Here is a 24,609-nt window from a genome sequence, read left to right as displayed (position 1 = left end):
CAGTCCAGGGGCGCCCCTAGGGATTTTAGGCCCCATGAAAATAATATTTACAGGGCCCCCAACACATAATTACATCATCATTAGGGGCCTCCTCTCTGGGCCCCCCTCCATCATGGGCCCCTAAAATCCGTCTCCTTTACCCCCACCCCCCTTTTCGGCACCCCTGACCCAGTCTGATAGTTTATATATCAATGAAGAAATATTAACATTGTTGTAACACATGGCCAATACGGCCTTTTTAGTTTACTAAATTACAATTTTAAATTTCCCGTGAGTTTTTTCTTGAAAAAAGTCGCGTAATGATGACGGACTGTTAGGAAATATGAGCGCTGCACACACACACAGCTAAAAGTCGTCTGCTTTAACGGCTTCATTACACAGTATTTTGGACATCTGTGTTGCTGAATCCTTTGCAATTTGTTCAATTAATATTGGAGAAGTCAAAGTAGAAAGATGGAGTTGGGAAGCTTTAGCCTTTAGCCACACAAACACACGGTGATTCCTTGTTTAAAATTCACGGAGGTGAAACTTCACTATGGATCACAGCGAACATGGATCCCGACCGAATGTCAACCAGCAGGTTTCGGTGAGAAAATTGTGGTAAAAAGTTGCTTCTTACCGGAGATCAGCTGAGCTTGTGCCGCCCATAAAGCTGCCGTCGACTTCCCTGAGACACTGCACGTCAACACACCCCTCCGACTATCAGGTACTGTTAAACTCACTAAAACACTTGCAACACAATAGAAAGATAAGGGATTTCCCAGAATTATCCTAGTAAATGTGTCTAAAAACATCTGAATCGCTCCCAATGCAATCGCGTTTTTTTTTTAACTTGATTTTTTTTCTTTTTCTAGTCCGTCGCTATCAATATCCTCAAACACAACCGGTAGGAGGCCACGGGGAAGACCCAGGACACGTTGGGAAGACTATGTCTCCCGGCTGGCCTGGGAACGCCTCGGGATCCCCCGGGAAGAGCTAGACGAAGTGGCTGGAGATAGGGAAGTCTGGGCTTTCCTGCTTAGGCTGCTGCCCCCGCGACCCGACCGCGGATAAGCGGTAGATGATGGATGGATGGATGGACGAATCTTTCATCCTCGCTCAAATTAATGGGGAAATTGTCGTTTTCTCGGTCCGAATAGCTCTTTTTGTTGGAGGCTCCCATTAAAAACAATGTGAAGATGTGAGGAGCCATCAACATGTGACGTCATCGTCTGCATCTTCCGGTAGAGGCGGGGCTTTTAGCTCGGTTGGTAGAGTGGCCGTGCCAGCAACTTGAGGGTTGCAGGTTCGATTCCCGCTTCCGCCATCCTAGTCACTGCCATTGTGTCCTTGGGCAAGACACTTTACCCAGCTGCTCCCAGTGCCACCCACACTGGTTTGAATGTAACTTAGTGGGTTTCACTATGTAAAGTGCTTTGAGTCACTAGAGAAAAAGCGCTATATAAATATAATTCACTTCACTTCACAATTACACAGTATTTTGGAGATCTGTGTTGCTGAATCTTTTGCAATTTGTTCAATTAATATTGGAGAAGTCAAAGTAGAAAGATGGAGTTGGGAAGCTTTAGCCTTTAGCCACACAAACACACGGTGATTCCTTGTTTAAAATTCACGGAGGTGAAACTTCACTATGGATCACAGCGAACATGGATCCCGACCGAATGTCAACCAGCAGGTTTCGGTGAGAAAATTGTGGTAAAAAGTCGCTTCTTACCGGAGATCAGCTGAGCTTGTGCCGCCCATAAAGCTGCCGTCGACTTCCCTGAGACACTGCACGTCAACACACCCCTCCGACTATCAGGTACTGTTAAACTCACTAAAACACTTGCAACACAATAGAAAGATAAGGGATTTCCCAGAATTATCCTAGTAAATGTGTCTAAAAACATCTGAATCGCTCCCAATGCAATCGCGTTTTTTTTTTAACTTGATTTTTTTTCTTTTTCTAGTCCGTCGCTATCAATATCCTCAAACACAGCTGGTAGGAGGCCACGGGGAAGACCCAGGACACGTTGGGAAGACTATGTCTCCCGGCTGGCCTGGGAACGCCTCGGGATCCCCCGGGAAGAGCTAGACGAAGTGGCTGGAGATAGGGAAGTCTGGGCTTTCCTGCTTAGGCTGCTGCCCCCGCGACCCGACCTCGGATAAGCGGTAGATGATGGATGGATGGATGGACGAATTTTTCATCCTCGCTCAAATTAATGGGGAAATTGTCGTTTTCTCGGTCCGAATAGCTCTTTTTGTTGGAGGCTCCCATTAAAAACAATGTGAAGATGTGAGGAGTCATCAACATGTGACGTCATCGTCTGCATCTTCCGGTAGAGGCGGGGCTTTTAGCTCGGTTGGTAGAGTGGCCGTGCCAGCAACTTGAGGGTTGCAGGTTCGATTCCCGCTTCCGCCATCCTAGTCACTGCCATTGTGTCCTTGGGCAAGACACTTTACCCACCTCTTTCCAGTGCCACCCACACTGGTTTGAATGTAACTTAGATATTGGGTTTCACTATGTAAAGCGCTTTGAGTCACTAGAGAAAAAGCGCTATATAAATATAATTCACTTCACTTCGCAATTACACAGTATTTTGGAGATCTGTGTTGCTGAATCTTTTGCAATTTGTTCAATTAATAATGGAGCCGTCAAAGTAGAAAGATGGAGTTGGGAAGCTATAGCCCTTAGCCACACAAACACACAGTGATTCCTTGTTTAAAATTCACGGAGGTGAAACTTTACTATGGATCACAGCGAACATGGATCCTGACTACATGTCAACCAGCAGGTTTCGGTGAGAAAATTGTGGTAAAAAGTCGCTTCTTACCGGAGATCAGCTGAGCTTGTGCCGCCCATAAAGCTGCCGTCAAATTCCCTGAGACACTGGCGTCACCACACCTGCGGACACACCCCTCCGACTATCAGGTACTATTAAACTCACTAAAACACTAGCAACACTATAGAAAGATAAGGGATTTCCCAGAATTATCCTAGTAAATGTGTCTAAAAACATCTGAATCGCTCCCAATGCAATCGCGTTTTTTTTTTTTTACTTTTTTTTTTTTTTCTAGTCCGTCGCTATCAATATCCTCAAACACGAATCTTTCATCCTCGCTCAAATTAATGGGGAAATTGTCGTTTTCTCGGTCCGAATAGCTGTTTTTGTTGGAGGCTCCCATTAAAAACAATGTGAAGATGTGAGGAGCCATCAACATGTGACGTCATCGTCTGCATCTTCCGGTAGAGACGGGGCTTTTCTGTTAGCACCGAAAGTTGCAAACTTTATTGTGAATGTTCTCTACTAAATGCTTTTAGCAAAAATATGGCAATATCGCGAAATGATCAAGTAAAACACATAGGATGGACCTGCTATCCCTGTTTGAATAAGAAAATCTCATTTGACCCCCCCCCCCGGGGGGTTGCCCACATCTGAGGTCCTCTCCAAGGTTTCTCATAGTCAGCATTGTCACTGACGTCCCACTGGATGTGAATTCTCCCTGCCCACTGGGTGTGAGTTTTCCTTGCCCTTTTGTGGGTTCTTCCGAGGATGTTGTAGTCGTAATGATTTGTGCAGTCCTTTGAGACATTTGTGATTTGGGGCTATATAAATAAACATTGATTGATTGATTGATTGATTTCAGTAGGCCTTTAAAATATTTTCTTGGATTTTCAAATTCTATTTGAGTTTTGTCTCTCTTAGAATTAAAAATGTCGAGGAAGGCGAGACCAGCTTGCTAGTAAATAAATACAATTTTAAAAATAGAGGCAGCTCACTGGTAAGTGCTGCTATTTGAGCTATTTTTAGAACAGGCCAGCAGGCGACTCATCTGGTCCTTACGGGCCCGCAGACGCCGTGTTGGTGATCCCTGGGTTAAATAAATCGACATTGTTTGTTTGTGTCCATAAAAAGATCAAAATGGCCCCCGCGTGTTTTGATTTTCTCCCGTCTTTCTCCCGCCCCTTGTTCAGCGCGTGAGCGACAGGAGGTGGGCGTGGCCGCCGTGCACGCCCCCAACAAGGAAGACGTCCTCCTCAGACAAACTTGCAACGTCGTCAAAGTCGCCACTAAGCCCCGCCTTCCCCACGCCCGGAAACTGTACTTCCATTCGCCCGCCCAGCTGTCACTCACTTAAAAACGCCGTGTGACGTCATGGGGGCAGCGCCACTCCAGTCAGGGCAGGACGAAGAGCGCTATTCCAAAAAGGGGGGGAAAAAAAACAACAGAAATGATGATTTGTTGTGGTTCTAAAGTGCCTATTTGATAATTTAAGGGTTACTTGCTCGGGGAAATGACGTTCCGATGTCAGTTTGTGCTTTTTTGCTGCAATTGCAGGGGTGGCTAACTAAGCTAAGCTAAGCTAAGCTAACAGTTAGCCTGTCCATTTTAGCCATCCCTGTCCGCCCCCCTCCTGCCCCGCCTTCCCTCGCCTCTCCCGGGGGCGCCTCGGTCTCTTGTGCGCCTTGTCAAATGCGGTGCTTGTCAGCGGAGTCCGCGCGCGTGTGTGACACCGGGGAGCTCGTCGACGTGTGAGTGCGGGTAGATGGCTTGTTGCTACCAGTGCGCGGGCGGCTCGGATTTAGAAAGGTGGCCGGCGGCGTCGCGCTGTCTCCGGGGCTCCAGTAGGTAGTGGTCCATTCAAAACTCAGGTAGGTTAAAAAAGCTGCCCTTTTTTTTTTTTTTTTTTTTTTTTTGGCTAAGCTTCGTGGAGGGGATTGGATGAAAAGTCACACCAGGAATCCAGTTTTGACACCCCCACCTCCCCTCCGACGTTAGCAGCTTTGCAGGGAACACGCTAGCTCCTTTTTCTGCAATGGCAGGGATCTTTTCCACTTTTTGGCATTTTTTATTTTTTCTCTAAGCATTGCAGACCGATCATTTGCATTGGACGTCAAGTCTCGTTGCTGTCAAAACTCATTCTTACTTGCAGGGGCGCTCCAAAAGGAAAAAAAAAAAAAAATCCGGATTTCATTTGCAGCCACTTGTGAGCTTGACTCGGAGTAATAGTCTTGTCAGGCGGACTTCTTTTGTGTGTCTGATGCTGGGATGACTCTTGACTCCATGATGGCTTGTTGCCTGAGTGAAGAGGCGAAGGAGTCCAAAAGGATCAACTCCGAGATCGAAAAGCAACTCCGGCGGGACAAGAGAGACGCGAGAAGGGAGCTGAAGCTTCTTCTGCTGGGTAAGAACTTCCAACATCTTCGTGAGACTTTTTCGTGAGAAGGGACGAGCTGTCCCTGTAGGAATTTTCTGGAATGTTTGCAGCCTAACGTGCTTGAATTTATTCATTATAACCAGGGGTCTCAAACATGCGGCCCGCGCTTTGATATGACAATTTAATCCATCCATCCATTTTCTACCACTTATTCCCTTTTGGGGTCGCGGGGGGCGCTGGCGCCTATCTCAGCTACAATCGGGCAGAAGGCGGGCTACACCCTGGACAAGTCGCCACCTCATTGCAGGGCCAACACAGATAGACAGACAACATTAAATGGGTTGTACTTGTATAGCGCTTTTCTACCTTCAAGGTACTCAAGGTACTACTTCCACATTTACCCATTCACACACACATTTACACACTGATGGAGGGAGCTGCCATGCAAGGCGCCAACCAGCACCCATCAGGAGCAAGGGTGAAGTGTCTTGCTCAGGACACAACGGACGTGACGAGGTTGGTTCTAGGTGGGATTTGAACCACTGACTCTCAGTTTGCGCTCGGCCACTCTGCCACTGCGCCACGCCGTCCCTATTCATTCACATTCACACTCACATTCACACACTAGGGCCAATTTAATGTTGCCAATCAACCTATCCCCAGGTGCATGTCTTTGGAAGTGGGAGGAAGCCGGAGTACCCGGAGGGAACCCACGCAATCACGGGGAGGACATGCAAACTCCACACAGAAAGATCCCGAGCCTGGATTTGAACCCAGGACTGCAGGAACTTCGTATTGTGAGGCAGACGCACGAACCCCTCTGCCACCGTGAAGCCCATGACAATTTAATGTTCTTCAGAAATGCGGACGTTGTACCGATCCGTTGTGGTGAAGAAGGAGCTGAGCCGGAAGGCAAAGCTCTCAATTTACCGGTCGATCTACATTTCCATCCTTACCTATGGTCATGAGCTTTGGGTCACGACCGAAAGGATAAGATCACGGGTACAAGCGGCCGAAATGAGTTTCCTCCCCCAGATGGCGGGGCTCTCCCTTAGAGATAGGGTGAGAAGCTCTGCCATCCGGGAGGAACTCAAAGTAAAGCCTTGCTCCTCCACATCGAGAGGAGCCAGATGAGGTAGTTTGGGGATCTGGTCAGGATGCCACCTGAACGCCTCCCTAGGGAGGTGTTTAGGGCACGTCCAACCAGTAGGAGGCCACGGGGAAGATCAGGAGACGTTGGGAAGACTATGTCTCCCGGCTGGCCTGGGAACGCCTTGGGATCCCCCGGGAGGAGCTAGACGAAGTGGCTGAGGCAAAGGAAGTCTGGGCTTCCCTGCTTAGGCTGCTTCCCCCGCGACCCGACCTCAGATAAGCGGAAGAAGATGGATGGATGGAATTGAATGTTGGTGTGGCCCCCGAGTTTAATATCAACGGCGCTTGACAGCGTCATACTTGCCAACGTCCCCAATTTTCCCGGGAGACCCCTGAATTTCAGGGCACCAATTCTCTCGAAGCCCCTGTCAATTTTTACCAGATCAACAATATTCAGGGAGTGCCATAATGGCCCTGCCTTTAGCGCTGTTGTAAGCATTTTACCAATCTCGCGCACTTTGCAAGTTAACCGTCATGTCCATTGTGCGCAAGTAATTAGCATATCGCAAGACGAGATTTTGTTTGAAAATGGCGCGACTATGCAAATGGATGGTTTGAGGACGGTTGAAGAAGAATTTGCGGAATCCTGCACAGAAAGCTACATCGAACAGAAGAAAAACAGCAAAACAGTCTCCCAACACTGCGTAGATGGCATCAAGGGCTAGGGTTAGGGTTAGTAGCCAGAACTTCCAACACAATCAATATATAGCTGGAAGCAATTTCCAAAATTGCCAAAAAGATTGTGCATTATACAAATTGCGCCCATTGATTTGCAAAATGTGCACCTCACATTATTCAAATATATTAATTTGCATATTGCTGTTGTCTGCTGAATATCTTCCCACTTGAAGCCAAACCACTGCCAGATGATGGACCCCCTGCTCTTTATTTTGGGCATTTATTGTTCTTCCTCCATTTGTGATCAGTTTTTGCACCTTCTCTCTCGTATTGTCACAAGCTCCGCTCCGCTTGCACGACCTGCCTCAGCTAACGTTAGCCATGCTGCTATCTCTCTCCTCGGCGAGAGCGTATGACGCTAGACGCACGACAGTATGTGACGTATGTAAGAAGGCGGGTTTGTTTTACGTCTCCGTGAGAAGGAGAGACGAGAAAGAGAGTGAGAAACGCCAGTAATGTAATGCCCGCAGCTAAAAGCTACTGTGTGAGAACATATAATCGAATATTACGATATAGTCATTTTCTATATCGCACAGAGACAAATCTGCGATGTATCGATATATCGTCAAGCCCTAGTTAAAAATATTTTTTGCAAACTAGTACAAATTATGTGTCGTTGTTGAGTGTCTGTGGTGTCTCTTCCATATCAGTAGGTGGCAGCAGGTAGCTAATTGCTTTGTTATGATCACAATATGCAGACGACAGCGGAAGGCAGCGTGCGGGTAAAAAGGTATCTAATGCTTAAACTAAAAAAAATAAACAAAAGGTGAGTGCCCCTCAAAAAGGCATTGAAGCTCAGGGAAGGCTATGCAGAACTAAAAACTATAACTGAACTGGCGAAAAAGTGAAGAAAAACAGAAAATGCTGGACGACAGCAAAGACTTACAGCGTGTGGAGCAGACGGCGTCCACAAAGTACATCCGTACATGACATGACAATCAACAGTGTCCCCACAAAGAAGGACAAAAACAACTGAAATATTCTTGTTTGCTAAAACAAAGCAGGTGCGGGGAATAGCGGTTAGGAACTTGGAAAAATCCAATGAATTATCGGCGGTTACCGGGCCGCAGAATAATTTTTTTATTCATTAAAAAAAAAAATATATTTTTATTTTTTATTTTTTTATTAAATCAACATAAAAAAAACACAAAATGCATTTACAATTAGTGTACCAACCTCAAAAAAACTCAATTTTTCATGACAAAAAAAAAAAAAAAAAAAAAATATATATATATATATATATATATATACTCCCAAAAAATGTCCAGCATAGAGGACACTGTTCTCATGCTATTGAGATATTGCAGGGTTTTACTGAGGTCTTATGTAAATCTAAAACAAAACTGTGGTGCTACTGCTAAAACATTGTTTGACCGCATACTGTGGCCAGTTTGTAGTCTCTTATCATATAACAGGGTTTCCCTTACATTTAATGGATTGTGGCGCATCGCCACAGCAAAATAAAAGCGGCCTCACCGTTAACATTGAGTTGTTGTTTTTTTTACATGAAAACAAATTTAAACAATGTATTGTGTTAATGGATATACTATATATAATCTATTATTCACACACTACTGGCCGTAAAAGGTTACATCTAAATTATCATATAAATGTTCCTCTATGCTAGGGGTAGGGAACCTATGGCTCGGGAGCCAGATGTGGCTCTTTGACGACTGCATCCGGCTCTCAGGTAAATTTGAGCTGACTCTGCTTGATACGATAAATAATGAATAATTCCACTTGTAATCAGTGTTAAAAATGATGTTCAAAATGTAAAACATCATCGTGCATTTTTAATCCATCCATCTGTTTTCTACCGCACCTGTTCAAGAAGTTGCGTTGATGGTAAGAAGTTATTTATTTATTATTGGTTAGTGTGGGCTTGCCCTCCTGGGGGTTCTTCAGACCACCAAGAACCGACATGAGAGCCTGTTTCAGGGTTACAGTATTGTTTCATTTTTCAATGAGTCTCTCAGTTGCTTTCCAGCAGTTGTCTTTTTCTCTTTCGTTCTGGCTCGCGCTCTGGCTCCAGCCCCAACCCCGTCTCTCCTCCTGGCTGCTGCTTATAACATACCGACAGGTGATTAGGTAACAAGGCCCAGGTGGGCCGTCTACGCACCTGTCGCTGATTTCAAGGCCGGTCCTAGCAACACCCTGCTTTGCTGCAGGCCCTCAGGCCACGCCCCCTCCACAGTTAGCTTCAGAATAACAATGTTATTACAAAGAATAGGAGACCTATTATACTCTAAAAATGTTAGTCTTACTTAAAAATACACGCGTTTAGTTGTGTTCAGGGTTTAAAAAATATTTAACGGCTCTTACGGAAATACATTTTAAAATATTTGGCTTCTTGGCTCTCTCAGCCAAAAAGGTTCCCGACCCCTGCTCTTTGCCCTATTTTTAAAAATGTACATCTGAATCACCTGTCACCATAAGCGCTACAGCTGTTCGAGCACCTGTTCGACCCGGAAATGTAGTTAGTACTCGGCAAAAGTAAGGAGGAAAAGTTCAGGAGAAATGTTTTTCAAGTTAATTAATGCATTCGTTGTTGAAGCCTGTGAAAACCAGCCAAATTTTGACATTACTACTGACAGTAACGTTTGAGTTCTTCCCACAATCTAAAAATATTCATGTTCGGTTAATTGGAGAGTGTAAATTGTCCATAGGTATGAATGTGAGGGTGAATGATGATGTGTTTATATACTGTTTGTGCTCTGTAGTTGGCGCTCCTCAATGAGCTGGTCCATTATACGCTAAACTAGTGGCATTAGAGCCAATCTTCTCCTGAATAATTGTATCGCTTTTTTCAGTTTATTTTAAACTGTATTATGAATTTACCCTGATTCCTACATTTAAGTACGCATGATGTGTATATTGATGTAATTTCCTATGTGTGCTTGGTTTTACTGTAATTTCATTGTGGAGAATATCAATAAGCCACCTCTAGTTATTTTTTTCTATCTTTTAAATTCCGAATAATGAATATAAACAAAGTATTATCATTATTAAAAAAAATCAATTATTATATTTTTACTTTCAGACTGAGATTAACTCTATTGCTCATTGTGGTAAACATACTCAAGTGTAATTGTCATTTACCAGCTCAAATATTCATTATATAGATAGATAGTACTTTATTGATTCCTTCAGGAGAGTTCCCGCAGGAAAATAAAAAATTAAGTAACTAACATAATTTAACTCTGTTGTGTCTTAACTACACTTTGGACTGTAAAGCTTTGCGGTGATTCCGCAAATGCCGCACCATATTATCAATCAATCAATGTTTACTTATATAGCCCTAAATCACTAGTGTCTCAAAGGGCTGCACAAACCACCACGACATCCTCGGTAGGCCCACATAAGGGCAAGGAAAACTCACACCCAGTGGGACGTCGGTGACAATGATGACTATGAGAACCTTGGAGAGGAGGAAAGCAATGGATGTCGAGCGGGTCTAACATGATACTGTGAAAGTTCAATCCATAATGGATCCAACACAGTCGCAAGAGTCCAGTCCAAAGCGGATCCAACACAGCAGCGAGAGTCCCGTTCACAGCGGAGCCAGCAGGAAAACATCCCAAGCGGAGGCGGATCAGCAGCGCAGAGATGTCCCCAGCTGATACACAGGCGAGCAGTACATGGCCACCGGATCGGACCGGACCCCCTCCACAAGGGAGAGTGGGACATAGGAGAAAAAGAAAAGAAACGGCAGATCAACTGGTCTAAAAAGGAGGTCTATTTAAAGGCTAGAGTATACAAATGAGTTTTAAGGTGAGCCTTAAATGCTTCTACTGAGGTGGCATCTCGAACTGTTACCGGGAGGGCATTCCAGAGTACTGGAGCCCGAAATGAAAACGCTCTATAGCCCGCAGACTTTTTTTGGGCTTTGGGAATCACTAATAAGCCGGAGTCCTTTGAACGCAGATTTCTTGCCGGGACATATGGTACAATACAATCGGCAAGATAGGATGGATCTAGACCGTGTAGTATTTTATACGTAAGTAGTAAAACCTTAAAGTCACATCTTAAGTGCACAGGAAGCCAGTGCAGGTGAGCCAGTACAGGCGTAATGTGATCAAACTTTCTTGTTCTTGTCAAAAGTCTAGCAGCCGCATTTTGTACCAACTGTAATCTTTTAATGCTAGACATGGGGAGACCCACTTTAATATTGATCATGATACACGCAGCACTTCATTCGTGTTATTACAACTACAGTACATACATTGTCTTGCTAGTTGTGTACAAACAAAACCTGAAATAATACTTTACAAATACTGTAATATGATTGTTCATGTGTTTCACTCAGTACAGATTGGTGTCCTAGCTCACTGTTTTGCGTTACAAACTCCGTGTTTTGTGTTGACGTAGAAGCTAGCTTATCTCTCGCCATAATTAGCTTTTACGGCTAATACCGAAGCACGTCGATGTGTTAGTACGCTAGAAAAGAGTTCCGCAGTGTTCGCTCTTACATGAAAATGTTACTACAGCTTGGTTATTATACAAGTTACAGAACAAATGAAGTATTGATTGTTTTTTAATGCATTTTTAAAGTGATTTAGAGGTACAATTGAGTGCTCTCATTAGCTGCATTGCTAGCCGCCTAGAACAAGATGATTTCAAATGTTAGAATGCAAAAGAAAAAATAAGAAGCAAAATTCCAAAAAGAGTCCTGTTTCCCTTTAAACAACTAAATGAACATAGTCTAAGCCTGGTCATTCCATAATTCGGTACACTAAATTGGCCCTAGTGTGTGAATGTGAGTGTGAATGTTGTCTGTCTATCTGTGTTGGCCCTGTGATGAGGTGGCGACTTGTCCAGGGTGTACCCCGCCTTCCGCCCGATTGTAGCTGAGATAGGCGCCAGCGACCCCAAAAGGGAATAAGCGGTAGAAAATGGATGGATGGGTTACAGGAGTTGTAGTAGTTGAATGTAAAAAAATAAATAAAAAAAATTACAATTTATTTTTTTAAGGATTTCAGTTATATATTTATGGTAAAATCAAATTTTAGGAAGTAGGGTGGAAGAAAGAAACATGCTATTTGTCCAATGTTCAAGATAGTTTAAATTAACTTTTAAATTGTATTTAATAAATGTTCAATCCGAGTACAAAAGTAAATTGTGTCATGCCTTTTTACAATTTTACCCTATATATACCCAAGACATTCCCATTGAAATCTTTCTATCAGGGGTTAAAGTCCTGCCACAAACATTCTTTCGCATTTATAATACCACCAGTGTGGATGGCACTGGGATCAAGGTGGGTGTAGTGTCCTGCCCAAGGATACAACGGCAGTGACTAGGATGGCGGAAGTTTATTTCCACAAGTTGAAAGGAAACAAAGCGTGAAACTATTCCTTGAAAACAGACAATGTACCTTGTAATCTTGTTTTCTTTGAACTGTTAAACGCATCAATGTGTGAAAGCACCTCTAAAACTGACATTACAGCCTTCAATTAGCTGTCATTTTCTCGTTCAAATTACAGGAACAAAGACTCCAGCAGTTTGCAAACATGTGGTCATGCTGAGGATGCGGCAAGTTGTGGTTTTATTTGCACAGTGTGCCAACAAACAAGGTCCTGTCAAACAGGCAATACTGTATATTTTAATAGGTTGATATTTTGCCTGTATTGTAAAAACTACAATAACCGTCAGACCCATAGTTTCAGTTATTGTTTGTTGTCTTAAATTGACACACGATTGCTGCAGTTATGTTTGCTCTCAGCCTCATTGGACGGAAAGGCAGTATGCAATGTAACGCTTGTGGCAACCCTAAAAGGCATCCAAAGATTTCAGTATGAAACTTAACACCGAACATTTAACAGTTAATATTCTTCCCTTGGCAGACAATACTAGTCCACTTTCCAGGCTCTTTTTGAGCCTAAATTGTCTGGAGACAAACTTAGTGACTTCCTGGTCTTTTGAAGACTTAAAGTAGCAGTAGAGTGGAAAACAAATTGACTTCATATGCTTAATCGTGTTTCATTATATCAACTAAGCCATATCCAATTGTATTTACAGTCTGCAAAGTACAGTATGTGAAAGAACAGTCTGAACGTCACAAAATGCTACAAATTCAGTCAGCCTTTTTGAATATTCCGCTCCAATATCTTCGGCAATTTCCATTGATTTTACGTCAGCATAGTAACGCTTCTGCACTTTGACCATATTATCAGATCAGCCATACTGGAAATATGCGAACATTATAAAGAGATGTGCAGTTTATCATTCACAATCCTTACGTAAGACAAGAACACAAATGCTTGGCTTGTCTTATGTGTTCAAAACTGTAAATAAATAGCTAACAATTGAGTCAACAGAACAGTGTGGTTTTCGTCCTGGTCGTGGAACTGTGCACCAGCTATATACTCTCGGCAGGGTTCTTGAGGGTGCATGGGAGTTTGCCCAACCAGTCTACATGTGCTTTGTGGACTTGGAGAAGGCATTCGACCGTGTCCCTCGGGAAGTCCTGTGGGGAGTGCTCAGAGAGTATGGGGTATCGGACTGTCTTATTGTGGCGGTCCGTTCCCTGTACGATCAGTGCCAGAGCTTGGTCCGCATTGCCGGCAGTAAGTCGGAACACATTTCCAGTGAGGGTTGGACTCCGCCAAGGCTGTCCTTTGTCACCGATTCTGTTCATAACTTTTATGGACAGAATTTCTAGGCGCAGTCAAGGCGTTGAGGGGTTCCGGTTTGGTAACCGCAGGATTAGGTCTCTGCTTTTTGCAGATGATGTGGTCCTGATGGCTTCATCTGACCGGGATCTTCAGCTCTCGCTGGATCGGTTCGCAGCCGAGTGTGAAGCAACCGGAATGAGAATCGGCACCTCCAAGTCCAAGTCCATGGTTCTCGCCCGGAAAAGGGTGGAATGCCATCTCCGGGTTGGGGAGGAGACCCTGCCCCAAGTGGAGGAGTTCAAATACCTAGGAGTCTTGTTCACGAGTGAGGGAAGAGTGGATCGTGAGATCGACAGGCGGATCGGTGCGGCATCTTCAGTAATGCGGACGTTGTACCGATCCGTTGTGGTGAAGAAGGAGCTGAGCCGGAAGGCAAAGCTCTCAATTTACCGGTCGATCTACGTTCCCATCCTCACCTATGGTCATGAGCTTTGGGTCATGACCGAAAGGATAAGATCACGGGTACAAGCGGCCGAAATGAGTTTCCTCCGCCGTGTGGCGGGGCTCTCCCTTAGAGATAGGGTGAGAAGCTCTGTCATCCGGGAGGGACTCAAAGTAAAGCCGCTGCTCCTTCACATCGAGAGGAGCCAGATGAGGTGGTTCGGGCATCTGGTCAGGATGCCACCCGAACGCCTCCCTAGGGAGGTGTTTAGGGCACGTCCAACCGGTAGGAGGCCACGGGGAAGACCCAGGACACGTTGGGAAGACTATGTCTCCCGGCTGGCTTGGGAACGCCTCGGGATACCCCGGGAAGAGCTAGACGAAGTGGCTGGGGAGAGGGAAGTCTGGGTTTCCCTGCTTAGGCTGTTGCCCCCGCGACCCGACCTCGGATAAGCGGAAGATGATGGATGGATGGATGAGTCAACAGATCAAGGGTTCTCTATTGCGCTCATTATACTCTTTAGAAACCAATGCAGACCGCCAACAATACTCCATTACATGTTGCGACCTGAAAATTAACCAAATATGAGTGATATTGTTGTTATAAGTGCCAATGCAGATGGCACATTGATAATAGGAAGCTAATTCTAGCTTACACTGCTATTGTTGACACGACTGCTTCTGCTTTGTCTCAAACTTGGTAAAAGTTCATTCTAAATTATAATGAATGCATCTCCCACCTGGTAGTAGACAAATGCGGCCATGGACCGACAGGTAGGTCGACTTTCACATCCCCCGAGATGGCAAAAAGACCCAACAAGACGCTAATTGTGCCAACTTTTTTTTTTTTTTTACCCTTTGTGAGGATTGCGATTGATTCTTCATCTACAACAAACACCAGCAGTCAGGTGTTGGCTACTTTGCACGATGCAGCCCACAGCTTTGGAAGTACTTTCAAAAGGCCCATCAACTATTGTATCCTAACAAATCTATAAATTGGACGTATCCCCTGCTGGTGTCACAATGCTCTTTGACTACATGTTAGTATTACTATATTGCATATTTTAACTGAAGTTAAAATTTCATTTTTTCATTCTTATGTGTAAGTTTAGAAAGCTGTACTCTTGTTCTACGTGATGTGAAAGTGACATATCATATAGGTCAGAGAGTTTTTAACTTATCCTGGTCTCATTTTCCTACTGCTTTTAATTCTCGTGAATGGTCAGGTCTTGGAACTTTCTGAGATATCTTAAATTTCTCGCGTCACAACTTTAGGAAGTCCATTTATGCCAACTTGCTGCTTATATACTGGTTTGTATATAAAACCAGGGAAGTTTGAAATGTTGGTTTTTGGGGAGGTAAAGACCAGAGGTGGGTAGAGTAGCCAGAAATTGTACTCAAGTAAGAGTACTGTTACTTTAGAGATTTATTACTCCAGTAAAAGTAAGGCGTAGTCACCCAAATATTTACTTGAGTAAAAGTAAAAAGTATGTTGTGAAAAAACTACTCAAGTACTGAGTAACTGATGAGTAACCTGTTCGTTTAATGATTACGGCAACAAGTAATGCACAAAAACATAAAAATAGCAATGAGCAAATTCAGAGCCAGGAATATCTCTTAAGCAACTAAAACAATATTATATATTAAATAATAATACATTAAAATAAAATAAAAAATTAAGGCAAATTGAGCCACAATAACTTAACAGCACCATAGGCTCAGTAGGCATTCATTGATTGATTAATTGATTGAAACTTGTATTAGTAGATTGCACAGTACAGTACATATTCCCTACAATTGACCACTAAATGGTAACACCCCAATAAGTTTTTCAACGTTAATCAATTACTTATTAAATGACCAAGTCGAGGTGATCTACCTCATATATACATATACATACACACACACACGTGTATATATATATATATATATATATATATATATATATATATATATATACATATATGTATATATACATAAACATACACACATATCTTATATACATACATTTATATATACAGCATATAATTTATATTTATTTATTTTGCCGTTTTTGTTCACATGTTAAAGGTGTTTTAATGAATATACATGCATGTTTAACATATAGATTCCTATCTTTAATGAAGACAAGAATATAAGTTGGTGTATTACCTGATTCTGATGACTTGCATTGATTGGAATCAGACAGTATAGTGCTAATAACGTCCCGGTTTTCAAACGGAGGAGAAAAAAAGTTCCTCCTTCCTGTCTAATACATCATGAAAGTCGTTGGTGTTTGGCATCTTATTTGTCCAGCTTCCATTTTCGTTTTTATACACTTTACAAGAAATACATTGGCGGCAAACTCCGTAGCTTGCTAGTTTGTTTGCGCTGGCTTTCGGAGACTCTTATTTTGTTAGCGCAGGCGCAATGGAGCGGCACTTTTATTGTGAAGACAGGAAGTGTGCGATCGGTCTTTAGGCTTTTGACGGGAAGTACGGTTGAAATAAAAAGTGTCTTTTACACTTTTGATTGATTGGTTGATTGATTGAAACTTTTATTAGTAGATTGCACAGTACAGTACATATTCCGTACAGTTGACCACTAAATGGTAACACCCCAATAAGTTTTTCAACATGTCGGGTTCTACGTGTGACGGTCACGTGACCACCTGGCTCTATTTGATTGGTCCAACGTCACCTGTGACTGCATGTGATAGGTGAAACGCAAGCATGCGTAGATCCTACTTTGAATGTGTGTCTGACAAAAACAAAACAAACAAAGCGTGCATTAACAGATCGATTAAAAAAAAAAGTAGCGAGTAGCGACCTGATTGCAGATAAATGGAGCGGAGTAAAAGTAGCGTTTCTTCTCTATAAATATACTCAAGTAAAAGTAAAAGTATGTTGCATAAAAACTACTCTTAGAAGTACAATTTTTCCCAAAAGTTACTCAAGTAGATGTAACGGAGTAAATGTAGCGCGTTACTACCTACCTCTGGTAAAGACCAACAACCTCATGGTCACTGCTACTCTGCTCTTGCTGCTACAAACAACTGTTTCTTGAACGAAGCAGAGTTCTATGTCTGGTTCTCTAAAATCCATCCAATCATCTCCAATATCCAATTCTTTGCTTTTTGCTGATAGCCATTAGCGCCTATCTGCGTGACTACGCAGGTCTGAACCAACCCTCGACGCCTGACCAGAGGCAATGGAGTACTGGCAGTCGGGGGAGCAGACTGCCAAATTGAGCTATATGGCCAAGGGGAAACTGTTCCAGATGTACCATGTACACAATTTTGAGATTCATAGTCTATTATTTAAGTTTTATTTTAAAACCCCTTAAATGTGCACTATAAGGGCCCTTTAAGGTTTGCTAATGTTGCACAAAATGTAACATCTTGACATTCAAACGAGTAAAAAGTCAATACTTGAATGTATGCTACTATCATTGTGTATATTTCAGGGACGGGACAAAGAATAACCTTTGATACTTGGCTTTTTTAGTTTGGGAATGTTTTGGCTGTGAAAAATATACAAATGGTTACCACGAGTCTCATAACAATAGGGCTGGACTTTTGTGATTCAGTCTTTTTGTTTTGTTTTTGCTATATTGTCTGATTAATCCACTGACCGTAGTATTATAAAGTTGGTAATTTTAGCAACAGAATTGGAACTCTAGCTTAAAAGTTTCCTCTGAGTTGGTCTTTAGGTGTTTTTTGTGGTGTGTAGCAGTGTGAAGTGCCAGTGTGCCCATGCTGAAGAGAGTTCAGTGGTCTTTGTTCTTGTTGTAAGGGATTTATTCCAGCTCTTAATTAGCCCCATGCTGGATTTGCGCTGCATATATTGCTTGGTAGACATGAATGGAGAAAGTGCAGCCTTGGTGCCATACTGCTTGCTTTGTAGCTAGTGAAAGTCCCAAGTAATTAAATACATACAACCAGGCCCTCAGTTGGGGCTTTCTCCAGTCAATGGGACCATTTAAAAAAAATAAAAATAAAAAAAAAAACAACTGTCATGATACCGTGTTGGAACTGTATTGGGGGATCACATGATAGAGCAAATAGTCTTATCGTGTTTTGTTTTAAATTCATAATATAATAAAAATATGCTCTGTTAGTTCCTAAGTGTTCCACCGGTCAAGTTTTTGAGCTTAAGTTGGTTTATTTTTATGCCTGGTATGCAGCAATATATCAGTGCTTTATACTTAAGTCGAATTGTTGCGAGTTGACCGAAATGCAAAATTCCCTGACTCTTGGGTGATTTAGCATTTTTTTTGGCTTTCTTTGGAGTGATGGCAGAAAGAGGACAAGTGTGCTGATGGCCGAATAACTGTAATATATGTATTCCAATGTTCTGTTCTGGATGTGACAAAAATACACACACTTCGTTTAAATAAATACTTGTGTGCTCCAGTACAAGCCGACTTTAAAGAGTACAAGCTGAGCCGAATAGGAAATCACCAACAGTGAAATATAAGAAACACAAAGCATGCAAAATAATAGTTTTTTTTAACAGTCATTTAAAACAATGACTTTGTCAACATATTTCTGTGTCTGCGTGTGCATGTACAAGTACTATCTTGAGCACATTCAACAATAATAATATGACGATTTTGATGACAATAACCGGAATATGACTTTTTTTTATATATCCTTACATCCCTATTACATTCCTCTGTTCGCTAACTGCACCGGATTTTGCGGTAGACTTATGGAAAGTCCCCTGGGCGCCTGACAACCTAAATGGATTGAAAAAATTGGAATTGTAATGTTTTTGTGTAGATACAATTTACTTTAATTTCTATATGAAATTGTGCTGGGTTTTCCCAAGATTGCCAAGATTCCTGTGGCAGTGGGGCCGTGGTCACAATGACATCATCGTATAATTCGCATAGTGTGCTATGATCATATGATTTTCCTTAAAAGTGCTCAAAAAGTATTTACATGCGTTTAAAAACGAATCGATTTTATTAATTAGTATTACCATACAAACCCTGTTTCCATATGAGTTGGGAAATTGTGTTAGATGTAAATATAAACCGAATACAATGATTTGCAAATCCTTTTCAACCCATATTCAGTTGAATGCACTACAAAGACAAGACATTTAATGTTCAAACTCATAAACTATTTTTTTTTTTTGCAAATAATAATCCACTTAGGATTTCATGGCTGCAACACATGCCAAAGTAGTTGGGAAAGGGCATGTTCACCACTGTGTTACATCACCTTTTCCTTTAACAACACTCAAACGTTTGGGAACTGAGGAAACTAATTGTTGAAGCTTTGAAAGTGGAATTCTTTCCCATTCTTGTTTTATGTAGAGCTTCAGTCGTTCAACAGTGCGGGGTCTCCGCTGTCCTATTTTACGCTTCACAATGCGCCACACATTTTCTATGGGAGACAGGTCTGTACTGCAGCCGGGCCAGGAAAGTATCCTCCTTTTTTACGAAGCCACGCTGTTGTAACACGTGCTGAATGTGGCTTGGCATTGTCTTGCTGAAATAAGCAGGGGCGTCCATGAAAAAGATGGCGCTTGTTCCAAAACCTGTATGTACCTTTCAGCATTAATGGTGCCTTCACAGATGTGTTAGTTACCCATGCCTTGGGCACTAATACACCCCCATACCATCACAGATGGTGGCTTTTCAACTTTGAACCTATAACAATCCGGATGCTTCTTTTCCTCTTTGTTATGGAAGACACATTGTCCACAGTTTCCAAATACAATTTGAAATGGGGACTCGTCGTTTGTTTCTGTGTGGTCACGCTGTGACGTCACAGGATAATGGACGGGCGGATATAACGATGGTTAAAATCAGGCACTTTGAAGCCGTATTTCGGGATATTGCGTGATGGGTAAAATTTTGAGAAAAACTTTGATAAATAAAATAAGCCACTGGGAACTGATTTTTATTGGTTTTAACCCTTCAGAAATTGTGATAATGTTCCCCTTTAAACACCGCACAGAGTAGTTTGGGAAGCTACTATTGAACCGACACGTTTGCGTGTCAGGATGTTACCACACGTCTGCATTAAAACAAACAAAACTAAAGACAAGTTTCTGTTATTGAGTTGATATATCCAGATATCACAGTTTCTCTTCTCACTCCAAGCAGAGAATGCACAGCAAGACAGAAAGACTGCGCAACCAATTTATGATACTGTTACATGATTGGCTTTTAGCATGTCCCTCCCATTGCTCAGTGACACTTTCTGTTTTCTGGGTTCCTAAAGTGCGAGTGACTTCATGAAACCCATCTTGCTTCATAATTTCTGGTTTCTTCCGACCAAAAAATATAAATATACGTTGAAAATTTTATGAAACTCATTTTATATTGATATCGATTGTTTCTATGGTGATATATATTGATATTGTTTTGTCGGTCCAGCTTTTCTTCTTCTGGAGCCTATAGTCAATCAATCAATCAATCAATGTTTATTTATATAGCCCCAAATCACAAATGTCTCAAAGGACTGCACAAATCATTACGACTACAACATCCTCGGAAGAACCCACAAAAGGGCAAGGAAAACTCACACCCAGTGGGCAGGGAGAATTCACATCCAGTGGGACGCCAATGACAATGCTGACAATGAGAAACCTTGGAGAGGACCTCAGATGTGGGCAACCCCCCCCCCTCTAGGGGACCGAAAGCAATGGATGTCGAGCGGGTCTAACATGGTACTGTGAAAGTTCAATCCATAGTGGCTCCAACACAGCCGCGAGAGTTCAGTTCAAGCGGATCCAAGACAGCAGCGAGAGTCCCGTCCACAGGAAACCATCTCAAGCGGAGGCGGATCAGCAGCGTAGAGATGTCCCCAACCGATACAGGCGAGCGGTCCATCCTGGGTCTCGACTCTGGACAACCAGTACTTCATCCATGGTCATCGGACCGGACCCCCTCCACAAGGGAGGGGGGGACATAGGAGAAAGAAAAGAAGCGGCAGATCAACTGGTCTAAAAAGGAGGTCTATTTAAAGGCTAGAGTATACAGATGAGTTTTAAGGTGAGACTTAAATGCTTCTGCTGAGGTAGCATCTCGAACTGTTACCGGGAGGGCATTCCAGAGTACTGGAGCCCGAACGGAAAACGCTCTATAGCCCGCAGACTTTTTTTGGGCTCTAGGAATCACTAATAAGCCAGAGTCTTTTGAACGCAGATTTCTTGCCGGGACATATGGTACAATACAATCGGCAAGATAGGCTGGAGCTAGACCGTGTAGTATTTTATACGTCAGTAGTAAAACCTTAAAGTCACATCTTAAGTGCACAGGAAGCCAGTACAGGCGTAATATGATCAAACTTTCTTGTTCTTGTCAAAAAAATAGTACATTATATTCATTTAATTTGTTTTAACGTCAAACCCCTTATTTTCGAGTTGTGGCGGCTATTATTTTGCCGTGGCGGGCGGCCACAATCAATCACATTAAGTGGAAACCGTGTTGTGGGAATGTGTTAAAATTACATTGAAGACAACCAATGCAGGGTTTTTGCACTATTCGTTTGCAAAGGCCGTAAGGTTGGCAGCTTTGCCACCACTACAGACAATTTATGGTAGCTAAAGAAGTCAAACAGGAGCAAAGATATGTGTGTGAAGTTGTGAACTGTTTGAGCACACACATCATTCATCCATCGTGCAAATAATGCCTCTGAAAGAGCTTGGTGAACTGGGTTAATGACTGTTTGTTTTATGGCCAACACCCTAGAATGTCACCTATGCTTATTAAGTCCTTCCAGTAAGCCAAAAAGATCAACCCCGTTTTGCAATATTTGTTTGATTCCCCAATAGCTGCTGCTATCGCCACACTAAGCTCGGCAGGGAACATTTTTAATGTTTCGTGCTGCTCCCTTTTTTGTGTGGCAGGATCTTTGAAGATATTTTCTCTAGCAGAAGTCTGTGGCTGGTAGTTGAAGTTGTAGTTTGCCAGAGTGGTAGTAAGGTAAGGTATTTGTACATCTACAGACTGTCTGCCAGCTCTGTTGGTTGAACAAACTGATATTTACACACCCTGAGTTTCAGCAGGTATGTGACAGTCGGGCCTGTCAAAGACCATCGCTATCACTCTTTGTACGTGTGCCTAAAAAGAGCCCACCCTTCAGGCTACATGCACAATGAACTATTTTATTTTGGACAGCACCTTTTTGCTTGAGAGATTTCAAACTGCAGCAATTTATGTGCCCTGGCAAACATCTATTCAAATGGATTCACTGGGGATGAAGATAGGCTCAGTAGAAGAATTGTCATAGAAGTTCTCTAGAAGGCAACGTTTGCGATTAATTTTTTTTTTTTATGTCCCACTGCAACTCACACTGTGTGGATCATCCATCCAAAAGCTCTGCTCGCCAAGGACTTAATGCCAATGCCTTTTTCCACTGCACATCGCCTGCTCAGCTTGGCACAGATTTACCAGTTTTTTTATACCATTTTTTGTACTTAGCATAACTAGTTACTAAAGCTTAAAAGTCTCTCAAAACAAATCTTTAAGCAGAAACAATTCTGCTTAAATGAAATCGGAATTGAAAACATCTTAACAATTCCCATCCCTACGAGCAAGTATGAACAATTTGTTGGATAGTGATGCTGACAACTTCCAATTACAATGGTCAACAAAAACTGAAAACATTTTTAGGGCTCAGCAATATGGCTGAAAGCTATATCACAATATAAGTGTTTTGTATTGGCCGAAAATATCGTAAAATAAGTACCAGGAGAAAACTATATTAATTGTATACATTTGCATTTCAAATGTAACCTTCCATCCCATCCATTTTCTACCGCTTATTCCCTTTTGGGGTCGCGGGGGGCGCTGGCGCCTATCTCAGCTGCAATCGGGCGGAAGGCGGGGTACACCCTGGAGAAGTCGCCACCTCATCGAAGGGTCAACACATATAGACAGACAACATTCACACTCACATTCACACACTAGGGCCAATTTAGTGTTGCCAATCAACCTATCCCCAGGTGCATGTCTTTGGAAGTGGGAGGAAGCCGGAGTACCCGGAGGGAACCCACGCATTCACGGGGAGAACATGCAAACTCCACACAGAAAGATCCCGAGCCTGGATTTGAACCCAGGACTGCAGGAACTTCGTATTGTGAGGCAGACGCACTAACCCCTCTGCCACCGTGAAGCCCTCAAATGTAACTTCCTCTGATTATTTATTCCTCAGCTATGAAGACGGAAAGGAAATGTCAACACAAGGATGGAGAACACTCGATGTAAATAACATTATAAAATCAAATTCAACACTGAATAATAACCTCTTAAAGGCTTACTGAAACCCACTACTACCGACCACACAGTCTGATAGTTTATATATCAATGATGAAATATTAACATTGCAACACATGCCTATACGGCCTTTTTAGTTTACTAAATTGCAATTTTAAATTTTTCGGGAGTTTCTTCTTGAAAACGTCGCGTAATGATGTGTACGCATGACGTCACGAACTGTTAGGAAATATGAGTGCCGCACACAAAAGTTGTCTGCTTTAACCGCATAATTACACAGTATTTTGGACATCTGTGTTGCTGAATCTTTTTCAATTTGTTCAATTAATATTGGAGAAGTCAAAGTAGAAAGATGGAGTTGGGAAGCTTTAGCCTTTAGCCACACAAACACACGGTGATTCCTTGTTTAAAATTCCCGGAGGTGAAACTTTACTATGGATCAGAGCGGTCAAGCGAACATGGATCCCGACCGAATGTCAACCAGCAGGTTTCGGTGAGAAAATTGTGGTAAAAAGTCACTTCTTACTGGATATCAGCTGAGCTTGCGCCGTCCATAAAGCTGCCGCCGACTTCCCTGAGACGCTGGCGTCAAGACACCCGTGGACACACACCTCCGACTATCAGGTACTGTTAAAATCACTAAAACACTAGCAACACAATAGAAAGATAAGGGATTTCCCAGAATTATCCCAGTAAATGTGTCTAAAGACATCTGAATCTGTCCCAGTGCAATCGCGTTTTTTTTTTTTTTCTACTAGTCCGTCGCTATCAATATCCTCAAACACAAATCTCTCATCCTCGCTCAAATTAAAGGGGAAAATGTCGTTTGCTCGGTCCGAAGAGCTCTTTTTGTTGGAGGCTCCCATTAAAAACAATGTGAGGAGTGAAGTGAAGTGAATTATATTTATATAGCGCTTTTCTCTAGTGACTCAAAGCGCTTTACATAGTGAAACCCAATATCTAAGTTACATTTAAACCAGTGTGGATGGCACTGGGAGCAGGTGGGTAAAGTGTCTTGCCCAAGGACAACGGCAGTGACTAGGATGGCGGAAGCGGGAATCGAACCTGCAACCCTCAAGTTGCCGGCACGGCCGCTCTACCAACCGAGCTATGCCGAGCCATCAACGGGTGACGTCATCGTCTGCGACTTCCGGTAAAGGCAGGGCTTTTCTGTTAGCGACCAAAAGTTGCGAACTTTATCGTCGGTGTTCTCTACTAAAACTTTTCAGCAAAAATATGGCAATATCGTGAAATGATCAAGTATGACACATAGAAAATGGACCTGCTATCTGTTTAAATGAGAAAATCTAATTTCAGTAGGCCTTTAAAAGGAAGGTGCAAAAATAAGGAATGTGTTAGAAATGTTTAA

General features: G+C 42.6%; 1 protein-coding gene across 2 annotated transcripts in view; it reads left to right on the top strand.

The window, feature by feature from the left end:
* Positions 1 to 4,136: 4,136 nt before the first annotated feature.
* The window catches only part of LOC133540532 (guanine nucleotide-binding protein G(q) subunit alpha), an 84,920-nt gene continuing 64,447 nt past the window's right edge, over positions 4,137 to 24,609 (top strand). For both annotated transcript variants that reach the window (XM_061883207.1, XM_061883205.1), the window contains exon 1: positions 4,137 to 5,166. In XM_061883207.1, coding sequence (XP_061739191.1) covers positions 5,031 to 5,166 — 136 coding nt within the window. In that variant the 5' untranslated portion in view covers positions 4,137 to 5,030. The remainder of the gene's footprint in view (positions 5,167 to 24,609) is intronic.

The sequence above is a fragment of the Nerophis ophidion genome, linkage group LG22 (assembly GCF_033978795.1).
Source record: "Nerophis ophidion isolate RoL-2023_Sa linkage group LG22, RoL_Noph_v1.0, whole genome shotgun sequence".
NCBI classification, from domain to species: Eukaryota; Metazoa; Chordata; class Actinopteri; order Syngnathiformes; family Syngnathidae; genus Nerophis; species Nerophis ophidion.
This window is presented reverse-complemented; position numbering and strand designations above follow the sequence as displayed.